This window comes from Blennius ocellaris, assembly GCF_963422515.1.
Source record: "Blennius ocellaris genome assembly, chromosome: 7".
NCBI classification, from domain to species: domain Eukaryota; kingdom Metazoa; phylum Chordata; class Actinopteri; order Blenniiformes; family Blenniidae; genus Blennius; species Blennius ocellaris.
Genome location: NC_137656.1, coordinates 11,645,214 through 11,665,928, shown reverse-complemented (window position 1 = coordinate 11,665,928; position 20,715 = coordinate 11,645,214). Strand labels below are relative to the sequence as shown.

The following is a 20,715-nucleotide window of genomic DNA, read 5'->3' as shown; positions in this document are numbered from 1 at the left end:
TTGCTGTCATTCAGAATGTATTTGTGTGTATTTGAGAGTAAATATCTGTTGCAGAGAAAGATTTACAGATAAACCAACTCACCCAAATTTATATAAGCCGCAGTTTGTGTATATTGGTGCTTGTAAATTTCCGCATAACACTCGGGGAGAGCTGAGAGGTACAACCTATATTCTTGCAGAGCTTTTTGCAAGCAAAATCCAGCTGCACTCTTCTCCAAAACAACTCAGGCACTGCTTGAAGTCAACCCCAACATGCAGATTGCATCAGGAATACTCAGTTTATGAATGCATATGTATTTGTTTTTTTAAGTTTAGGAGCAATTTACTTTAAAGAGAAAAAAAAGTTAATAATTTGCTTTCTTTCTTTGTTTTTTTTCCAACCAGGTTCCATCGTGGAGACTATCACATCGATGTGTGCATTAACGACTACCTGGATGTCTACTGTCCTCACTATGAAGACACTGTGCCTGAGGAACGGACGGAGCGCTATGTCCTCTATATGGTCAACTACGATGGCTATAGCACATGTGACCACACCGCCAAGGGCTTTAAACGCTGGGAATGCAACAGGCCGCACTCCCCAAACGGACCACTCAAGTTCTCTGAAAAGTTCCAGCTTTTCACTCCCTTCTCCTTAGGATTCGAGTTCAGGCCGGGCAGAGAATACTACTACATATGTGAGTATCTGCCATGATTACTTGAAAGAGCCATCACATTAGAGCCAAAAAAATCACCAATATCATAAATTAACGTTGTATATGTTGTGAATCAGGAGAATTTGATTCCAGTAGGTTTCACTCACAATCAGATAGAAATTACAGTGTTATATTTTTTTTTGTTTGTTTTTTTCACAACTCAAAACAGATGAAAACTGGTTTTATGCTACCACTGTCTGACAATCATGCTGAATGGACTGGTCTTAATTTAAGTTAGGTTAAATGTGAAGAAATGTCTGCTTAAGGTACCACAAACATTATTGAATATATTTTTTTCTTATTCTATCTGCATTAATGAAGATGCGCAAGACAAAACTTGCCTCCAAAAAAAATTCATATCTTTGGAAAAAAGTTCCTCTGTAATAGCTTTTAGTCTTAAGTGAGTGGCATGAGCTCCAACGTGAGCATTGCTGCTGGCGCTTATTTTTGGACTCTTTGGGTTTTGAGCTTGCCTCTTGTCCAGCAATACGTCTGACTGCTGCATAGACGGCAGTTTCCATTTAACAATTAAACCAAGTACTCAATCAATCGAGCTTTATTTGTATCTCAGACAGGTAACTCGGAGTGCTTCACAATGGATCGACAAAAATAGAAGCAGACACAGACATACATATATTGATCAGCAGTAAAATTATGGTGAAGTGAATATCACTGATTATCTCTTTAGAAACACACCTCATAGAAGCTGCGACATATAAAGCAGCAAGAAAACTATTTGTTTTTGAACCTGATGTGTATTATATACAACATAGTAACTCTTCACAGTTTGCAGTTATCAGTATCTATAAAAAGTGATCCAAGGAGAGTTGGTGAACTGGCAACACAGATGGCAAAGACCTATTGATGGACTCGGGGAGTGAACATTAGACAAGTCATAATGTTATGACCGATTGGTGTATATGTGTGCACTTGCAAACGCACATACATGCCCACAACTTCAAACATATATTTACATACAGAGATAAACAAGTGAATAAAGCCAGATGATTAAAAGTAAGTTTTATTTAAATGAAATACAATAAAGCCCAATACTAAACAAAAAGATTATAAAAAGTATTAGTTGCAAGATATCAACTATGCCATGAGTGGCAGCTAGGTGGGCTGACCTTAAAATGTACAAAAGAAATAGACTAGAAATAAATAGAAAACCTTTATCGTTACTTCAACAAAATTGGAGAGCTGCTCCTCTCACAGGACAAATGAACAGTGTAACAAAGAAAAAGTAAGAGAATGTAACAAAAAACATTGTGCAATATAACAAACAATAGAGCAATACGGCAAGAAAAAAAACCCCAACCCTATTGCTTCTTTAAATGTGCCGCTGAAGGACATAAACCAGAGAAACTTGTGACCAGTGAAGAGCTCAAACCGGTGACTTTCTGGTCTCTGACCCTTTGAACCACTGAGCTCACCGTTGTATGACAAACATCTCAGAAATCCATTTTAAAACAATGTATAGTGTGTTTATCAAGACCTACCAGGTTTAAAATACATTGGGTGAAAAAAAAAAAAGAAAAAGAAATATACAGTCATTCAAACAGAAATGTGCCAGAAAAATGTTGTCTCAGCATTTATGTTCATTCAATTTCTGCAAGAAAGCTGTGACCCTACCACAGCATAAAATATAATAAGTGTAATTCTTCAATAATACTGATAAAAAGTTATTAGAAATATACAGTTCCGAGTAAAATATCAAATCCATGTAGTGGTGAATAGCTTGACATGAGTTATAAAAGCAGATAGCCATCCGGAATGTTTTTCTAATCATACACTATGGTGAGAGATGCACTATTTCTCAATCATCTTTTCTCAGCTTGACTACAAAGCTTTGAGAGTGGTATTACAGTGATCTTGGTAGATGCTTTCATGCACTGCTTTCAGCCAAGCTTTTTCACTCTGCTCTCATCACTCACAGAGAACTCTTCCCTAAAATGGCAATGGTATTCACGGGGGAGTAAAATTGAGACAGTTTGAAAGTTATAGCTCACTTCCCCTGCTGCACAATACACCGCCTCTAAAAAAAAAAACGAGCACCCCCCCTCCTCTTCCTACATTATATTATGCTTCTATTCGGCTCGTGTTAGATGTTAAGTCGTCTGCTTCTTGGCATAAGAACTGAGCCCAACTTGGTTTGTCTGAAGTTGAAGCCCCTGGGAAATTAGGTTTTATCAAAGCAAGGTGATGGAGTGGAATTGAGTTGAGTTTGCTCCTCCACCTCAGACTAACATGCATATAGAAGAGTCAGTTGGTGCATGTGTCGCTATTCACCTAAAACACACTTGTCGCAGGGGTGTGCTGATTTTTATATAACAAGGAGCAGTTACATTCTCATATGTGTGGAACGATAGTGGTCTAGTACATCATCCCTTTTACTGTTTCAGGAAAGCTTGACATGTTTGTGCACTTTCTGGGCTAATGCATGAGAAAAACTCAATAAAAAGTCCCTCTCAGCGGGGGGATCCATTTTGACAGTTAACACCCCACTTCTAAACGCTGCTGGTTAGAGTATGTTTATGTGTCTTTATCTGTAAACTTTGGCCTGTGGTGTTAATGCAGCTCGAGGTGGCTGTCAAATTCTGGGCCTTTGTGTTTTCTCCATCTCGCAGAGCCTTGGAAGAGTCGAGAGGGAAGCTGAAACCAGCTCTTCATACTCACTGATCTGGTTTCTAAATTTGCACCTTTTTTATGAAGCAGTTAACCTGACAGCCAGCCAAGACTTCTGGGCTTTATTCGTTTCACATGTTTTCCTCGCTACATTGTTACTAAGCTTGGAAACGGAGGGGGAAAAACAACCAAGAAAACATATATGCACCTCACGAATGTTTTCCATTGTCCCCATAGTGAATTAGTGTTGTCTTCCAAGCTAGTTTAGAAAACAAATAGCTCTCATCTTTTCCAGAGGCCATTTGTCAGTCAAAAGTAACCTGATTTTCCTTTGCTTTTCTGGTCAATTTGCATTGATACCATTACTAAATGCAGCGAGGGGAAAATGGATGTCTCTAAACTTATGAGCGTAGATGGAGGTTAGTGCAGGGGTATAAAATGCATCCACTGCCTCAAGTCTCAAACAATTTTTTTTCATTTCTGTTGAAAGATGCTTGTCCTTAGGGCTGGATTAAATTACACTGCGACCGACAGGGCGTCCATGAAACACATCCATTCTGCTATAGCGCGCCATATTGGTTTAGTGGCCCGCGGCTTCATTGGCCATTGAATGATTCTAGCCTATAGCCTTGCTGGCTACTGTGGCGGATATTAAAGTCATCTAGCATGAAGTCATCTGACATGTGATTTCCCGCTCACATCGTGTCCAGCGTGAATGACCAATGAAAGCAGGGGGAGAGATGGCTCCTGATGGATTGGACAATCTCTTCAGTGGACAGAACGCAGAGCTGAAGGAGGAAGATTGAGAGATAGGACAGAGGTAGTTACATACTGAAACCTGTCAATTCATTTGCAACTACCTCTTGCACGGAATTCCTGCAGAAACTCTTTTTTATTTTGCATCAATTCATAATGTCTTCCACGGATTTATACAATTCTCTATCTGTGGAGAAGTTAAACAGACTGTAAAATTAAATCACAACAGGGAAGTTTTATCAAAAGATAATGACCTAATTACTGTAATGGTCTTGAGGATTACAGCTTGGCTTAATTTAGTATTATTATAGACATTTGCTTGAGATGGAGAAAAAATAACTCGTTAAAAACACTGTCTCAGGCTTGATTACCTCAAATCATGTTGTCGCTAATCTTTCTGAAAAGCAAAACTGAAAGCCTCAATAACTGAAAATCTTCCATAATCTTGTTTGCATATCAGAAGCAGGCCTGTTTGGCATCAACCGGCACAAATAATAGTTGTTTAGAGTTGGAGTAAACTTTTACAGGCAGATCTTTTTGCCGCCTGTTCTGTTTTCCTGCTTTTATTTAAAGATATTTTATTATAGGGCTATCAGGCAGCGTGCAACTACTCCCAACTGTTGCTTGCCATTAGTGCTTAAATAATTCATATTTAATTTAAAAAACCAACAAAAAATACAGGTGAGATGAAGTCAAGGAAATTATTTTTCTTCAGCTTTTTTACAAAAACTTTAATAATGCCACCAACATCATGTCACAGAAACATAGTCTTCCACTTGAATTATCCCTTGTAAAGAAAACTATACATATTCAAATCTTTGGTTTGGTCTTTTGGTCTACAGCCGATGTAAACACAGTAAAGCCAATACATATGTGATTTTTTTTTAACAGCCTGGGTTCAGGACCCCTTTAGGAGTTTTCAGAAATTTAAAGGGTTGTGTGAAACTTTGTCTATCCTGAAGTTGCCTAAATCAGATTTCGTAAAGCCACTCTGGCCACGTATAATCACAATATGACACTCTAGAAAATAGAGCGGATCTCATAATTAGTAAAGTAATAGTTGATGTGTTCACTGGTATTAGTACTCATTGTAAAGAAGATAGGTAAGAGGACGGGGTGTCTCAGAGCCAGCCTGGAGCTATTAAATATGTTGGGACTGCGTTAAAGCACTGGTGTGCTGCTGTATGAAAGGAAAGCATATTTTAAGTGAAAATATGCATGCTGTCAAGCATCTGTCATACTGAAATGTTAGTGAGCTCCTTGTCGAATCTGTAGGAACCTGAAATGTGGCTGCCGGTTTTCAATAAGTTGACAAATATTCACATAAAGTACAGTGTGCACATATACCCTGGTGCAGTGACAAATAACGTGTCAGTGTTACAGCTTTTGGGTAATCTTAAGTCAGAGTTTACAATATACAGCTCAAGCAAAGATAGAAAAACAGTGTCAGTGGAACGATAAGCCTGACAGGATGCATGCATGTTATTTCTGGAGCAGAGATTGTGCTGGGCAGGTGACTTGTGCAGATTTAGATTTATCTCTCAATTTTTTTGTTGCAATGAACTCCAAAACCTTCAGCTGAAACATTTTCAATGTTGTAGTTACAGTAGTTTGTCAATGTCTGATAACACCATGCCTATTTAATGAAGTGAATACAATTCTGAGCTGTATTTAATGTCAGCCATATTGTTAAGTCCTTATGATTTTTCGATGTTGATGGGCATTCAACTATAAAACAATCTTGCTTCTCATATTCCACTTTACTGTTATTAAGACCACGGTTTTCTAACTTCTGATAATATCTCGTGTCATTATTGTCGTTAATAACAATGAAAGTGCTCTTGTCAAATTATTTGCAGCCGTGAGCAAACGTTGATTAGACAAGAGCTCCAGGCTGCTACTGTCTTCATAGAGAAACTAGTATCAGCTGCAAATGTTTTTAGTGACTTTATATGTACAAATACAGTAATACACATTACAAACATACTGCAGGTCATTTCTATGTCGTCAGTGTTCATGAACTGCATCACTTTGAACTTGATGAATGAATTCAAATGAGAAGCTGGAAGCCCTGCGTGGCTGTCCTTGCCAACTCTGTCTGAATTTACTCAAATTTTCCACAGGGATCATTAAATGTGTATCATACCATCTCTCACTTTGCAGAGACATGGTAAAATACTCCAGGCTAAATGTCTAAATAATGAATGTCAAACCCCAATTACAGACTGATAGCTTTCATTTTTGAAATATTTCAACACATATTAACTTTTATTGAAACAAAGTCCATCATATGTCTGTCAGTGCATATATGTGAACATTTTGTGCCAACAGTGACTATGTCTAGCTAACACATGGCAAAGAGCCTGCTACTTCATAAACGATCTATATATTATATTATTGGTTCAGCAGCACAAAGAGGAAAGTGGTCATATTTTGCCCTCATAGTCAGTTTGCTCATGTTGTGTGAATGAGTAATGAAGCATAGCTTACGGAGAATACCTCATGCATCATTACCCACTGAAGCTGGCTATATTACACACCGGCACTCACCAGAAATGTCATTGTGTCCCAAGGCAGAGGTCACTATCCATGAGCACATGAGGCAGAAGTAAGCCATAGTTAGTGGCTCTCCAATTAATAACTCTTAATCACCAGCTCACTCTTTACTGCAAATTGACCGTATATTTGCAATTAATGCTTAACAGATTTATACCTATTTAGAAAAGCACTTATATACCTTTAGCAAAAAATAAGAGGCTTTAAATACAAATATATATATATATATATATAGCACATGAATAATAATTTTTCTTCCTGGAGCCAAATGACCGACGAGACTGAGCGCTGGAAAAATTGCCCTTGGTGACGTGATTGATTAAGTTTCTTGTTTGTAGATGGAAATTAAGATGTGAAATCATACTTCTGTTGAGAAAATGCCCATTAATGGTGTTTTTGCCCTATGAGTATGATGCGGGTCGAGGGGTTGATTTGTTGCATCACCAAAAAAATTAGAGAGAAGAGACAGGTTTCTGCTGTCATCCACGCCAACAACGAAAACAGCTTAATCAATAGTAGCAGGACAGAGGGAATTCACTCAAGTGGAGGTCATAATTCTTCATTTTTGTTGTCATTAAAATTAAAACCGGTATTGCTCACAAGCTGGATCTTTTTGTGTTATGATTTCTCTATAGGTCAACTAACTGAAGAACAACAGAGAAAGAACGCATTAGCAAGGGACTACATTAAAGATGTTTTAAAAAAATGTAACAGTCATACAGATGCAGGGAGAGGAGTAATCTAATGCCGGTCACATATGCAAGCAATTCAGCAAAATGCAGTATTAGCAGTAAGTGAGTTGCAGTTCTGCGTGTCTGTCAGACTGACAGGATAGGCAAGAACAGAGGGAGTACTCCTCAGGTCAGAGTTCGCAGCACATTCTTGGTTTAAGTGAAACCCATCTCGCAGAATGCTGATGCGAGCACGTTTTTCTAATATGGACACAATCCACGATCTTGTATTTGAGTGATTTTAATCTGAAAAGGGCAGAAATCCAATATCAGAGGCAGCACACTGGAAGAGATGAGCGAGCAGAGTTATAGGCGGGTAGGTTGGGGGGTGCCATGTAAGATGTGTGGAAAATGGGAAACTACTTGGTGTGATCATGCAATGCCAGACTCGCAGTCAGAGTGTTGTTGTTTTTTGCTATCTGACTTGCTTACCTACATGGGCTGGAAGTACTTCCCTCTGAAAGCTAAATCAATGACACCTTTGTGTCTTGCTCATGGTCAGAAATATTTGCTTGATGTTTCTGAGTTGGACACAGCAAAAATAAATGCTCTCACTGGAAAGCAGAGAATGTGGCTAATATGAAATTAATACATTCGGATAGCTATCAAAACCCAGAGGGTGATGATGAATTCACACATGTTGGATTACAGAATGGGAAAAAAAACCCAACAACATTCAGTTGAGGTTTCAGTCAATCTACAGAAGCCTTCAGGCCAATATGCAAATTGCAACTGCAACATATGACTATGACTGATCATAAATATCACATTAACACACAAGAGAACATTTTGATATTTACAAGACCTTTTCACTACATCTCATAAGGTCTTTTTCCATTTTACTGGACTGCTGCATGCACACAAAGCTCACACAAATTCTTTCAAGACATGGACCATAGCTGTCTTCTGATAGATCATAAATCCTGTGATGCAGCAGGCTCCCTCGAGTTGCTCCAGAGAAGAGATAGAGGTAGAGATACAGCAAGCACCAGCAGCTGGAAAATGGCATTAATGGATAAATGAAATAGAGGCAGGGGATGAAGTATGCAGTCTGTATTTTGTTGGAGCTATGGGAGGGTTTGCTAATAATGATAAAGAGCCAGTGCTGTTCCATTTGTGGTACAAGGAGGGAACCTGCATATGGATACCATCATAACTCAGACCTTTCATCCATTCACATGAAAAATCAGCCCCGCCATCAGCATTCAGAAATGATCTGACAACACAGAGTAATATGACACAAAGCTACACACTGGCACGGGCACACATGCACTCGTGTAAATTTTGCATACAAAAACATATAAAGACATATAGAATAGGCACTTAGACGCACACTGTCTGGAATGCTTTATTATAATCCTGATAGATGGAGACATTCCCCCCACCTTTATCTCCCTTGGTTACTACATAATTTCTTGTCTCCATTTTTCATCTCATCTCTCTCTTTGGATTTTAGAACAGCACTCTCTACCATAGCCTTTATCTCTTACTTTGTCCAAACTTTGCATTTTTTGTTTTCTCTCTTCTTTTTATGTTTCAAATCTAAAATCCAAGAATATTAATATCAATTTTGTAGTAGAGTTAATAGGTTTGACGTTTGAAGTTTTAGCCTGAAGGTTGAAGGTCATGAAATTCACTGTAGTGCAGTTCCCATTGTATTAATTTCCATTCCACTTAATCCCAACAGTACAAACTGAACAATGGCATCCCTTAACATGCACATCAAAGGCTAAATGTTTTTCATCTCAGTAAAGGGCAAAAATCAACAAAGAAATAGTGAGAAAGTATAAATGACAATAGAGGAAAATGTTCTTTCTTTAAAGAAAGAAACTTCCAGCAAAATTAGATTTGGAGACTATACCCATCTCCATTGACCCAGTGAAGGACATCAATAAGGGAAATAAACAGGTTCGAAGAAGAAAAGATAACATATAGTTGTAATGGAGTGGATTCTGATCATGTCTAAATTACACTATTCCATTTGTTGATGCTTTGAAAAAAATTATTCTCAGTCATTTCCACGAACACAAAAATAATTTGTTGAGTTAAGGTAATTTAATCATGTCACACATTTTCATCTATTCATATTAAGTAGATTGAATCCCATTTATTCATATTATCTCAACATGTATTAGAAGGAACCATTTGACAACAAGAAACTCAATATACCCATGTTAATTAAACATATTTGTAATATGTAAACTGAAAAACTGATTAGTTTATGTTTTTTGAGTGTACAGAGATGCAACACTAGTTACTGCTACAACTGTCTAAAACACACATACAAGATGAACAACAGCATTAAATCAAACGCTGAGATTAAGTGCTGGAGTTCCGAGTTAAAATGTAAGTTTGGGCCATGGCATTTTCTATGGAATTTCAACAGTGTTTTTGGTGGGAAAATAAATTGGAAACAGGCAACCAGTAAGCTCGCCCATGGGCCAGGCTTGGTTAACAATAGACCACGGGCCAAGGCATGGCACACTTGTTGACAGCCTGCGAAAGCAAGGCGAGGGAGAAAAGACTCTAATCAAGTTATCCGAGTTTGACTGCCAATGAAGCAGTCATCACTCTGCCTGCCAAAAAAACAGAGAGGCTGTGAAAAGCCACGAGATCAGAGGAAAAGTAGAGCAGGCAAGGGCCGTGATTCAAAGGGCAAAAGGTTCCTCTCAGCCTATTATGATTCATGCATCGAGCAACCATCATCAGCCGTTGATTATGATTCACTTTCACAAAGGCATTTTATCCTTCGCCATTACACCATTAACACTAAGAAGTACCATGCAAAGGTTTTACTAAAAGCAAAGTGAGGATGCTTTAAAACCATTTAGGCTGTCTGATTGCTTCTGTCTCTTTATGTAATACCATACTTGACATTATGAAGTTGGGATCAGTGCTCTGTGGGACTGGATCATCTGTTGTAGAACTTCCTGCTCTTCTTTTGGCTGAAGATAGTTTTTTGTTGCGCTGTCTGCATTGCTGAAAACTTCAGCAATGCCACAGTGTATGATCAAGCCTTCACATTGGTCATTATGTGTAATTGGTTCATTTACTTGTTTCTCATTCTTCTTTCGTTTACAATCCACACATTACATACTCATACACAGTGGCGCACGTACAGTTTCTCAGTGGGTGGATACTTAGACCATAACAATAATATGGTTCTATGTGATACACTAAGCGCTATAATGAAACATTATTATGTACAGTGATTTATTACTTTGTGTCTGCTTTGAGAAGCTAAACTCACCCAAAAGATTAATAAACCATCCATTTTATTGTCATTTGAGTATGAAGACATAAAATCACTGAATGAAACTGAAGAATTTTCAGACTTCTAATCATCAATTTTTCATTTCAAAGAAGACACTAATTTGTTAGTGCATTATTATGTGGTATTTGGGAAAATTATGATGCCGGGTGTACTTCAAACTTAATAACAGGGGGATATAATTGTATCCCCACATTATTGCAGTGTGATACAATAGCGTGAAGGAACTATGCAATCTGGAAAGTATAATTATTGACAGTGTCTGACTTCCCCTTCTCAACATATTCTTTGCCTCATTCTTTCCTTTGCTCCTGTTGACCTTGTCACCTCAGCCTGCGTAGCATAAGGAATGGCTTTGGTTCATTTTTGTCAGAGATTGAGAGATACAAGGAAAGAGCAAAAGGCCAGCTATCACCGGGGGGCTGAGGGGAGTTTATGTTCCCTCTGATGCCTGAATCCAAGTCCTCCTTTACTGCTCCTCCCAGCTCCCTCATTCCCTCCAATTGCTTGTTCGCTGTAGTAGCATCTGGTTAATGGGCCTCTTCAGTCGATAGACTCTTCCATCTTCTGACACACATGCATGTTGTGTAGACACACACACACACACACACGACATGTACAATCTGCTACTATGAAGCTTCTAAAGGAAAAATAGTGTTATTTTGTTTATTGAAGCATTTTGTGTTAATTTTATTAAAGAGTGTGTGTTCATATGAACATTTTTTTAAATATATTCTGTCAAGGTTTTTTCTTGTGTGCTTTTGTTAAACGTGCTGTGATTTCTGGACATACAGTAAAAGAAAAATACTAATGCATGAATAGAAACATGTGCAAAGACTGGAGAAAGAAACGTTTCTGGAGAGTAATGCTATATATGGTCAACTTCTGTTAATAAACTCAGACACCTGGATGATCCTAGTTAATGAAAAATGAGGCCAGAAAGCTGTGTTTCACTATACTTCCAAACTTAAACATCGAGGACCTTCAGTACTAGCAGAAAGGATTTAAGGATGTACTGCTCAACTCACCCAATGAAGCAGATTTCTGAGGATTAATGTGCTGTTAATAAACCCGGCAGGAGACTCGACTCTGGCTTGATGTATGTCAACATGGTGCTAATATTGTTGCATGTTCGTATGGTCTGACAGAAGTGCAGTCAATGCTTGAGTTATATAAATTTGAAACCCTACACTGAAAGAGTGGCTGCAGACAGTTTGTAACTGCCTGACATGAGTGGTAGACATCTGAGACCAAAAGTTTCACTGGATTGTTTCGTGTTGTTGTATTTGAATATGACAAACACACTTGTCGAAAGAGTTCATTTTAAATGGTAAATCTTTACTGATATATTGCTTGCAAATATGTCATGCACTAAGGTTGTGTTGAGACAGGTGCTAACAAAAAAAAAAAAATCCTGGCAGTGACTTGGAGCAAACCCCAGACGACACCACATGTACCGTTAAGAAAATAAACGAAAGCTCACTCAACAATGTTCCTTCGCTGATGAGCCATTACACCTCCTGAATGATGGATAAGAAATCGATATGCTGGCTGCCCTGAAATTATCGACTGTATTTAGCCAACGTAAACTTTGCTTTTAGCTTTCTATCTCAACACTTGGTTTTATGTCCTCATGTCTGGAATGTGAATGTTCCATTGAAAGACAAAGGAAATGTGTTTTCCCAGATAACATTACAGTTGCAATATAGCTTGGCTTGGGCTGTGATTGAAACAATACTGCGCCTAAGCTGCACTGAGCCCACCTGTTTGTTCTTCCGTAATTGGATTCAGCTTCATTCCATTTGCCTTAATGCTGATGCATAATGCAGTGTACTGAGGGAACCAGCCATCACCAGCCAGGGGACAGGGCATGGAGTAGTAACCCGACCCCACCACCCATCAACTCCAACCCCCACCCATCCCCACCCACTCACTCCATCTCAGGACGTCTAATCGGAGCTCCTGTCCTTCAAAGCAGCCACTTGCTAGGACTGGATGGACGGATGGCTGAGGGAGCCTACAGGGAACCACAATAGCAGGTGTTGATGTTACAGCCTGTAGGAACAATAAGCTGGCCCTCAGCAGCTTGTTAATCTAAAATAAACAAGCAATAGTGTGGACAGTTGGGGCGCAGGTGGAAGAATTGTCATCACACTTGCTACCAAGAAGGGAATGTGGAGAGTAAAGTTATTTTTCTTTTGTAAACAGAAATGTATACCCAATTACTTTACATTCCTTAGTGTTTCTCCAAGCTGTTTTATACTCTTAAGTGTGCAACGGTGCATTGCATATACAACTGGTTAAATTTAAATCAAATAGTTTTGTTTTTGTTTTTTTTGCATGAGCAGCAGATATCATCCCATGGCCAAATCTATAAAACATTACAACAGCTACACAAACTGCCTGCATGACAGACTCCCACATGCTCTTTACCATTTTCATCAGAGCCATACGTCTCTCACGATCAGCTGCTCCTGCTAAGTGGCTGGTGTCGATGGCTGTGACTCAGCGCTATGCGCAACAATGATAAAGATATAACATCTGGAGACACGTGTGTGTGTGTGTGTGTGTGTGTGTGTGTGTGTGTGTGTGTGTGTGTGTGTGTGTGTGTGTGTGTGCGTGTGCGTGTGCGTGTGCGTGTGCGCGCGTGCGTGCGTGCGTGCGTGCGTGCGTGCCTGCGTGTGTGTGTGTGCGCATGTTCTTGGCATTGCAGGTGCTTACATTAAAAAGTATAAAGAAGCAAAGCAATAAGGTAGTGACATAAATTGTGCGGGTACTGGTGGGTATATGTGACTGAGTGGGTGAGCGATGGTGACCAAGGTTCATTAGCATGTCACAGGCTGCTTCCACACAGAAATAATAAGGGTGTGTGTGTGTGTGTCTCTCTCTCTCTCTCTCTCTCTCTCTCTCTCTCTCTCTATCTATCTATCTATCTATCTATCTATCACTACACCCCCCCCCCCCCCCCCCCTCCCTGTCTATGAGCTGAATATGAGTTGAGCTGTGAAAAATAGCATCTGATCTCAGGTCACCTTCCTTGCACAGTGACACATGATGAAGAAACAGCTGATGGAGTGACAAAATTAAAATGGTAACAGTGAGGTCAGGAGGCATCTGAGAACGAGTGTGCTTGATGAGCTGTGCAGAAGGCAGAAGACTGTGCAATATGTATTTGATGAGACGCTGCCACCCGGATCTCAAGGTTTAATCAGAAGTAGAGGAGCATACAAAGTGCAAGAAAGGAGAAGATTTCCATCCCATCTGACCTTTTTTGTACTTATTCTGTATTTGTCTCAATGAAAGCAGGAACATATACTTTTATTTCATCTCAGATATGAATTAAATATAAAACTGTGGGCATGTGTGTGTGTGTGTGTGTGTGTGTGTGTGTGTGTGTGTGTGTGTGTGTGTGTGTGTGTGTGTGTGTGTGTGTGTGTGTGTGTGTGTGTGTGTGTGTCAGTCATGTAAGGAGGGTGTGTGAACATATTCATTGATAAAAGCAGCCCAGTTGAGCTTTGAAGAATAGATATGGCCAAGCTGACAGACGAGAAGAGGGTGATACAGCTGCAACAAGGGGACAGTGAGGGAGGGGTTAGGTAAAGACTCACAAGAGAAGAACTGACAGCTCCTCAAATGATAGTCTTTGGAAATGCCTACCTTCATTGCATCAGAAGACATTAAACGATGCCCAATGGACAGCTTAGTGGACAGTATGGACTCTGGAGCAGCAGGGAATAGTAGAATTGAAAATGAGTAAACAGCATTGGTTTAAAAAAAACCACACAAAAACCCAGGGAAAAGGCCTACACTTTTCTCCATTTGATAAGAGCTCCCCCTGACTCAAGGCAACAATATATATTTTTACTACTGTACGTTCTCCTGCCATGACGGATGCACGTAGTGCTCACCCACCATGCTCCGGCTGACATGTGTTTGACCCCTATCCCTCTCTGCAGGAGACAGCACCTGGTGCCTCACCGCAACACCATTAGTGGTCAACCACATGCACACACGCACGCTCCCACCACATGAGATATTTTTAAGGGACGCGATACCACCTCTATGGTAGCTAACGCTCAGAGATTCACACCCCAATGACTTGACAGGAATGGATCCATTTCTTCAACCACAAACCATCCACACATGCAATACATACAGTATATTGTCAGTGTGTGAGTGTTGTCTCTTCATAAAGAAAAATGACATGCAAGTAAACAAGAAAACAATTTGCATACTGCTCAAGCTTCCAGTTTATACCTCTTTTTAAGCAAATCAAATTGAGGCTCCTTGAGCATTCATTAAGCTACTGCTAGTTAAACAATCGGAAAAGGTACAATTAAACTGTGAGCAAAGAATTCCACTATCCCTTGAGAGGTTTCTCCACCACATCTGTTAACACTTTCTAGCTATAATTCCACAAAAACCATGACTAACCCATCAAAATCCATTTACGAGTCAACATTTACTATCTGACGATTGGGTTTTTGTTTTTTTTGGGGGGTGGGGGCGTGTTTCGCCTGTGTGAATTACCTCCAATTTATCAGAGGCCAACAGACAAGGAAAAAAAGAAATAAGGAAAAAAAAAATCTAAAAATGCTTTCATGCACTTCTTTTAAGGGTAGTGCATTGGAAATTGTCATGGGAAGCTACAAAGACAACTATTTTCTCAATTGAGTGCTTATGATAATCCAAGTAGTATTAAATGAATATTTATTTGTGTCTGCCTTTCTTTCAGCCTCGACCATCGCAGAAAATGGGAGGAAAACATGCCTGAAGCTCAAAGTTTTCGTCCGACCATCAAGTAAGTGTTTGCATGGAATTCAAAGCTTTATAACAGAGCATGTTGAAGTACACATTCAGGCTAAAAAGCATAACAATTAACTTGTACATCTCTTCTTACCTTGCTGAATTGCCTTTTATTAAAAGTCTTCTTTCATTTATCACAGAGGTGCTTTACCTGCCAAGAAATACTGTTCCGCTCTCAACATTAAAAGATTTGATAGAAAATCACATAGAAGGAATTGATCTGAATGTTGCCATGAGCTTTGTTGCTTGGGGTGTTTAGTTTGAGTCGTGCGAAACAAAGGCTAGAAATGTCACTAACCTATTTGGCACATCCCTCTAATGATCTCTCATTCTCCCTATTTTCTGTTATAGACAGCTGTGTGAAAACTATAGGCGTACATGACCACGTTTTTGATGTAAACGACAAAGTAGACAATACATTAGAACCACGAGGTTAGTATGGCTTTTCCTGCTCTTTTGATCTTTCCTGTTTGACTTCCATACTGTGCTCCATGTGTCTCTTTGTTTTGTGCCTCTGTCCCTCCTTTTATTTCCTGGGAGCTGATCTGTCCTTCCACATCACTGCCTGGTGCTTCTCTTAAACAGATCCTCCTCTTGATGACCACAGCAGTGTCATGTCAGTTGCAACCTGTTACATGCTGCTTACACTTTTAATTGGCTGTTTCTATAGTGATGCTGAAGGCTTCCTGTACATAGCATGTTGATTCATATTGATGTGTATATATGTGTGTGTGGGTGTGTGCATACACAAATAGATCTATAAACAGATTATTATATGGAATCACGCCCTTTCACTACTTGAACACCCATGTTATTTCCAGCTGTGTGTTGTGCTCCATAGCATACTGCCTTTATATATTTGATCAGTCACTTCAGTAGTTTCATTAATCTGGTCAGTGTAAAAAAACAAAAAAACAATCAAGTCTTAAGTGTGCATGAATACATTCACATGGTAAAAATAGCATAGAAAAGTTTCAATCAGCTTCTTGACTCTTTACTGAATTTCTCTTTGGCTCTGTAGCACAGTACTGACTATTTTCTGTGCACATCGCACCCAGCATTTCTATATCTCCATACAGGAGACAGCCACTGAAGTGAAACAGTAGCACATCATCCACATGCTGATTCTGATTCTCAGCACCAGCTCACTACGAGGTCTCAAACTACATGGACAGGAGCTAAAGAAATGTGTTTGGAATTGGTCTAAAATATGTAAACACATAATTTTTGCCTTTTCGTTTGGGAAAGGTTTTACATTTTGATGGCAACATTTTGAAAACGATGACCATTTACATGGAAAGGACAGTAAATGATGTGGTGAATATGACAGACCCACGTGCTGATGCAGTTTTTTTTTTTAATGAAACCACACACATAGAGAGAACAGTATGCTCTGAACATTAACAATGGCAAGTAGACATACACAGGAGACTGTCAAATATAAAACTACCAAGTCCCAGGAAAATATGGTCTGGGCGTCATGACACTATTGCGTTTTACGTGGAGATGGTGAGAACGTTTTCAAAAAGTTCCACCTTGGGAGTCATTTTCAAAAAGAAGCATTTTCCAAATGTCGTTGTTGTATGAATGGTAAAACTTTTGCATTTTCATTTGAAAACATCGTTATATAAATGGGGCCTCAGTCAATATAGTGAGGATTTTTGAAACGGAGGTGACCTTCGCTCAACCATGCACTTGAACGCATTCCATGGCTGAAAAAAAAGAAAAGGAAAAAAAAACCAATGATTTATTATTTTTGCATTTTAAATTGTAAAGAAAATAATCAAAACATAGTGGAAAAACATGTTTTTTCCATGTGTTACCAAATTCTTTTTACACAGTGTTGTGAAAAAAATCCAAACAGAATATCAAACTAAAAAGAAATGAAGAATCTACAGTGTTAAATTAATAAATTATAAAACAATATTTAATCGGTGTACCAATATGAGCAGTAATTGTGAATGGGGTACACACACACACACACACACACACACACACACACACACACACACACAATTGCATAACGATACATACACATAGAGTAACACCAAGGTGTACTTATGGTATCTTGCTGCCAGATTGTCACTGTGCCTGTTGGTATGCTTCGCTGTCTTCCCTCCAGCTTTCGAGGCTGTCTCCCTTGCTGCAATCTTCTTCGTATATGAGCTCTCTAAAAGAGGAAATTAAAACATTCATCCATCTCCTTCTTTTTCCGTGTAAACACACACACACACGCACACACACACACACACGCACACACACACACACACACACACACACACACACACACACACACACACACACACACACACACACACACACACACACACACACACACAGTTGTATAGTTATGTAACAGTGCAATCCTCTCTTCTATCTGTCTGCCTTTTTCTGTGCATGGTTCAGCTACTTACCCATGGTGCAGTGGGCACATGGCTGCTTACAGATACTGATGCCACTGCCAGACGCACACAGAAGGAGGCAACTCACACCTGGGAGATTAATTTAAAATGTTTCTTACAATGGGACTAGAAACATTATGTAGCAACTGAAGTTCATATGGCAACTCAGACGATATGAAACCAAAACATTTTTTTAGCCAGAGATGTAAACAAGAATCTTGCCAGCTTACTTTGTGGCTCACAAAACAAAAGTCATTTAATAATGGAATCTTTCATATGTATTGTAGAAAGAAATTAGCTTGTACTTTGAATTAACTTTCCTTATGTTTTGCATGTTCTTCAGATGACACCAGCCATGAACCGGCTGAGCCTTCCCGAAGTGAAACAAATGCTGTGCCACAACTGAGGAAATCAAGTCCACTTCTTGCTTCGTTGCTGGTGTGCTTAGCAGCACTCTTCACTTTATAGCGCCTCCCTCTGTACCGGAGGTCATTTTACACCTAGCGTTGCCTGAATCTGCCCGAGGCTGCAGGGTAGGGGTGGGATTTGGGTGGATTGCTTGATTAGGGCAAAAGAGCAGGCTTCTCAAGGAACCCTCTATTTTTTCCAGAAAAAAATATTTAAGTGGTCTTTCTCCGTCTGTGAGTGAAAAAAGTTGATGTTAGAAGTGGGGGAGACAGTTTCCCCTCTTAAACTTTCAACTAAGATGCCAAATCCCGTTTTTTGACACTTAGTGATTCTTATTTTCCCGTGACTTTTGACATCCCTTTACATCCCATTTGTGTCATTGCAGCACTGACGTTTTTACACACACACACACACACACACACACACACACACACACACACACACACACACACACACACACACACACACACACACACACACACACACACACACAGACACACACACACAGAGTCGTTATACACAGATAGCATTGCAGAGCCAAATACATACAGTTAATGTCTCTGTACAGACAGTTGTTAGCAGTACGTATTTTTTTTTACAATGTGTACACAGTAGCAGTAGGGAAGTGAAGATTTTAGATCGTAGAAATGAATGACTGTACATACACACGTAAATAGTTATCCCGAGACCTCTCCAGAAGCCTTACAGAAAATAATTTGATCAAGTTCTGCTGGGTCGCAAGAAGGATACTTTATGCGCCTTCAGTTTATAGTGAAGTCTAGTACTTAGCTGCTTGATGGATGAACATGAAGGAGTGGAAAAGAAGTGGCTTTAAAGAGACTAGAAACCATAGCACTGAGGATGATGTATACATGCACCTTAGCTGGGGCTTTAAACTGTCTTGGTTTAATGAAAGTGTCTCATTTTTCTTTAAATATAAAGTAGATTTGAAGGTGGATACGGCTCCTTGGAAGTTTGAGTAAAAGTAGGTAAAACCTACAGAGCTGATGAGTGTCGAGTATGTCCAAATTTGCTCATGGCATTACCTCTCAGTGCATCAGGTTCACTCGCTAAACAACGAAATTGAAACTTTCTCACCAGACATTCTGCACACTGCTATTAAGATCGAAGATCTATATCTTTTGAAAGTTGATCACACAATTTCACGGCAGCAGGCACAGTGATTTAATGCAATGTTTACTGAGCTGGGCAGCGATTGTTCTCTCTTTTCCATTTGAGCATTAGTCAATATTAACACTCCTTTGAACATTTGCATCTATCGCTTTTTTCCCCCTCAATATTGATTGTTAAATAGTTGTTTAAAAAAAAAAAACACGCTTTAGAATTGAGTCTTGTCTCTCATTTTTTATTTCTATAAACATTATCTCGCACTGCCTATGGCGTCATTAAACTCTCTCTAATGATGTTGATGCTATAAACTTTTGCACCACCAAAATGAGAGCAGCGAGAGAAGTCAGGGGAAGGGGTTTGTGACGACGCTTCAATTCACAGTGCCATACGCTTTCTTCCTTAAAATAGAAAAGTAGCTTTAACTCAAAATTGTGTTAATTTATAGGTAGATGCTCCTTGCATTCAGTTAGTCGCAGCTGTAAGGACAGCATTTATAGGGCTGATGCATAGCTCCAATTAGTTGAAATCACATTGTGTAAACAGAGACACTATCCATTAAATTCAGGCAATGCACAGCTCTATTTAGTCTAGCTAGGTTTATGTTAGCACTTAAATTCAAAGGAATTCACAGTGCAATAATGATATTCTGCTTCCTTCTACTCCCACAGATGCACATGGTGAGGTAGCGTAATGAAAGCTTTTATGGCTTGCATTTTTTTTCACAGGGACTTGTTTCTTTGCGTTCAAAGACAACCGAGCAGATAAAAAAATGCAACTGCTGAAACAGACTTCCTTTCAAACCCAGGTTGTTGTATGAAAAATGAGGCGCCAATTGGTTCGGAAAGGAAGACAGAAAGAGAGAAACCGGGCATAGAAAAGGAGCGCAGGAGCAATCGCATGTCCACCTTCAGCTCCTCGTGTTACTGGTTTAAGTGACTCTTTAATGAGGTTCAAAATGACAGGCATGTGGACCCCATGTTGTGGCAAGGAGAGTTATTTCTGGTATTAAAAATAGATGGTGGAAGGCTTGGGGGGTCTCGGGAGGGGGGTGTAGATTTCCACCGTGGGGGGTTTTAAAGCACCAATGACCTTGCAGTTTGAGAGAATTGGTGAGTGAAGGAGACAGAAAGAATTAAAGGGAGAGACACACACACTGAGATAGGAAGACACGGGAGGTAGCAGAAGGTAGTGTGACTAGAGTGCCTAACAAAACAAATCTAGACTCAAACAAAAGGATTCATCCAACAAACACTACTGGAAGAACAGCTAATTCAATGACAAACATGTTGTTCATTACAAGTCAATCTCAAAGGCATGCACTGTTGTTGTTTTTT

The 20,715-nt window shown here is 39.4% G+C and overlaps 1 protein-coding gene across 2 annotated transcripts in view; it reads left to right on the top strand.

Annotated features, from left to right (window-relative positions):
- efna5b (ephrin-A5b) overlaps nucleotides 1–18,738 on the top strand; it is a 91,876-nt gene extending 73,138 nt beyond the window's left edge. The window contains exons 2-5 of one of the 2 annotated variants that reach the window (XM_080499343.1): nucleotides 385–677; nucleotides 15,370–15,435; nucleotides 15,792–15,872; nucleotides 18,186–18,738. In XM_080499343.1, the coding sequence (XP_080355469.1) occupies nucleotides 385–677; nucleotides 15,370–15,435; nucleotides 15,792–15,872; nucleotides 18,186–18,310 (565 nt within the window). In that variant the 3' untranslated portion in view covers nucleotides 18,311–18,738. The remainder of the gene's footprint in view (nucleotides 1–384; nucleotides 678–15,369; nucleotides 15,436–15,791; nucleotides 15,873–18,185) is intronic. The other variant, XM_080499344.1, reaches the window with a different exon arrangement.
- The last annotated feature ends 1,977 nt before the right edge of the window (nucleotides 18,739–20,715 follow it).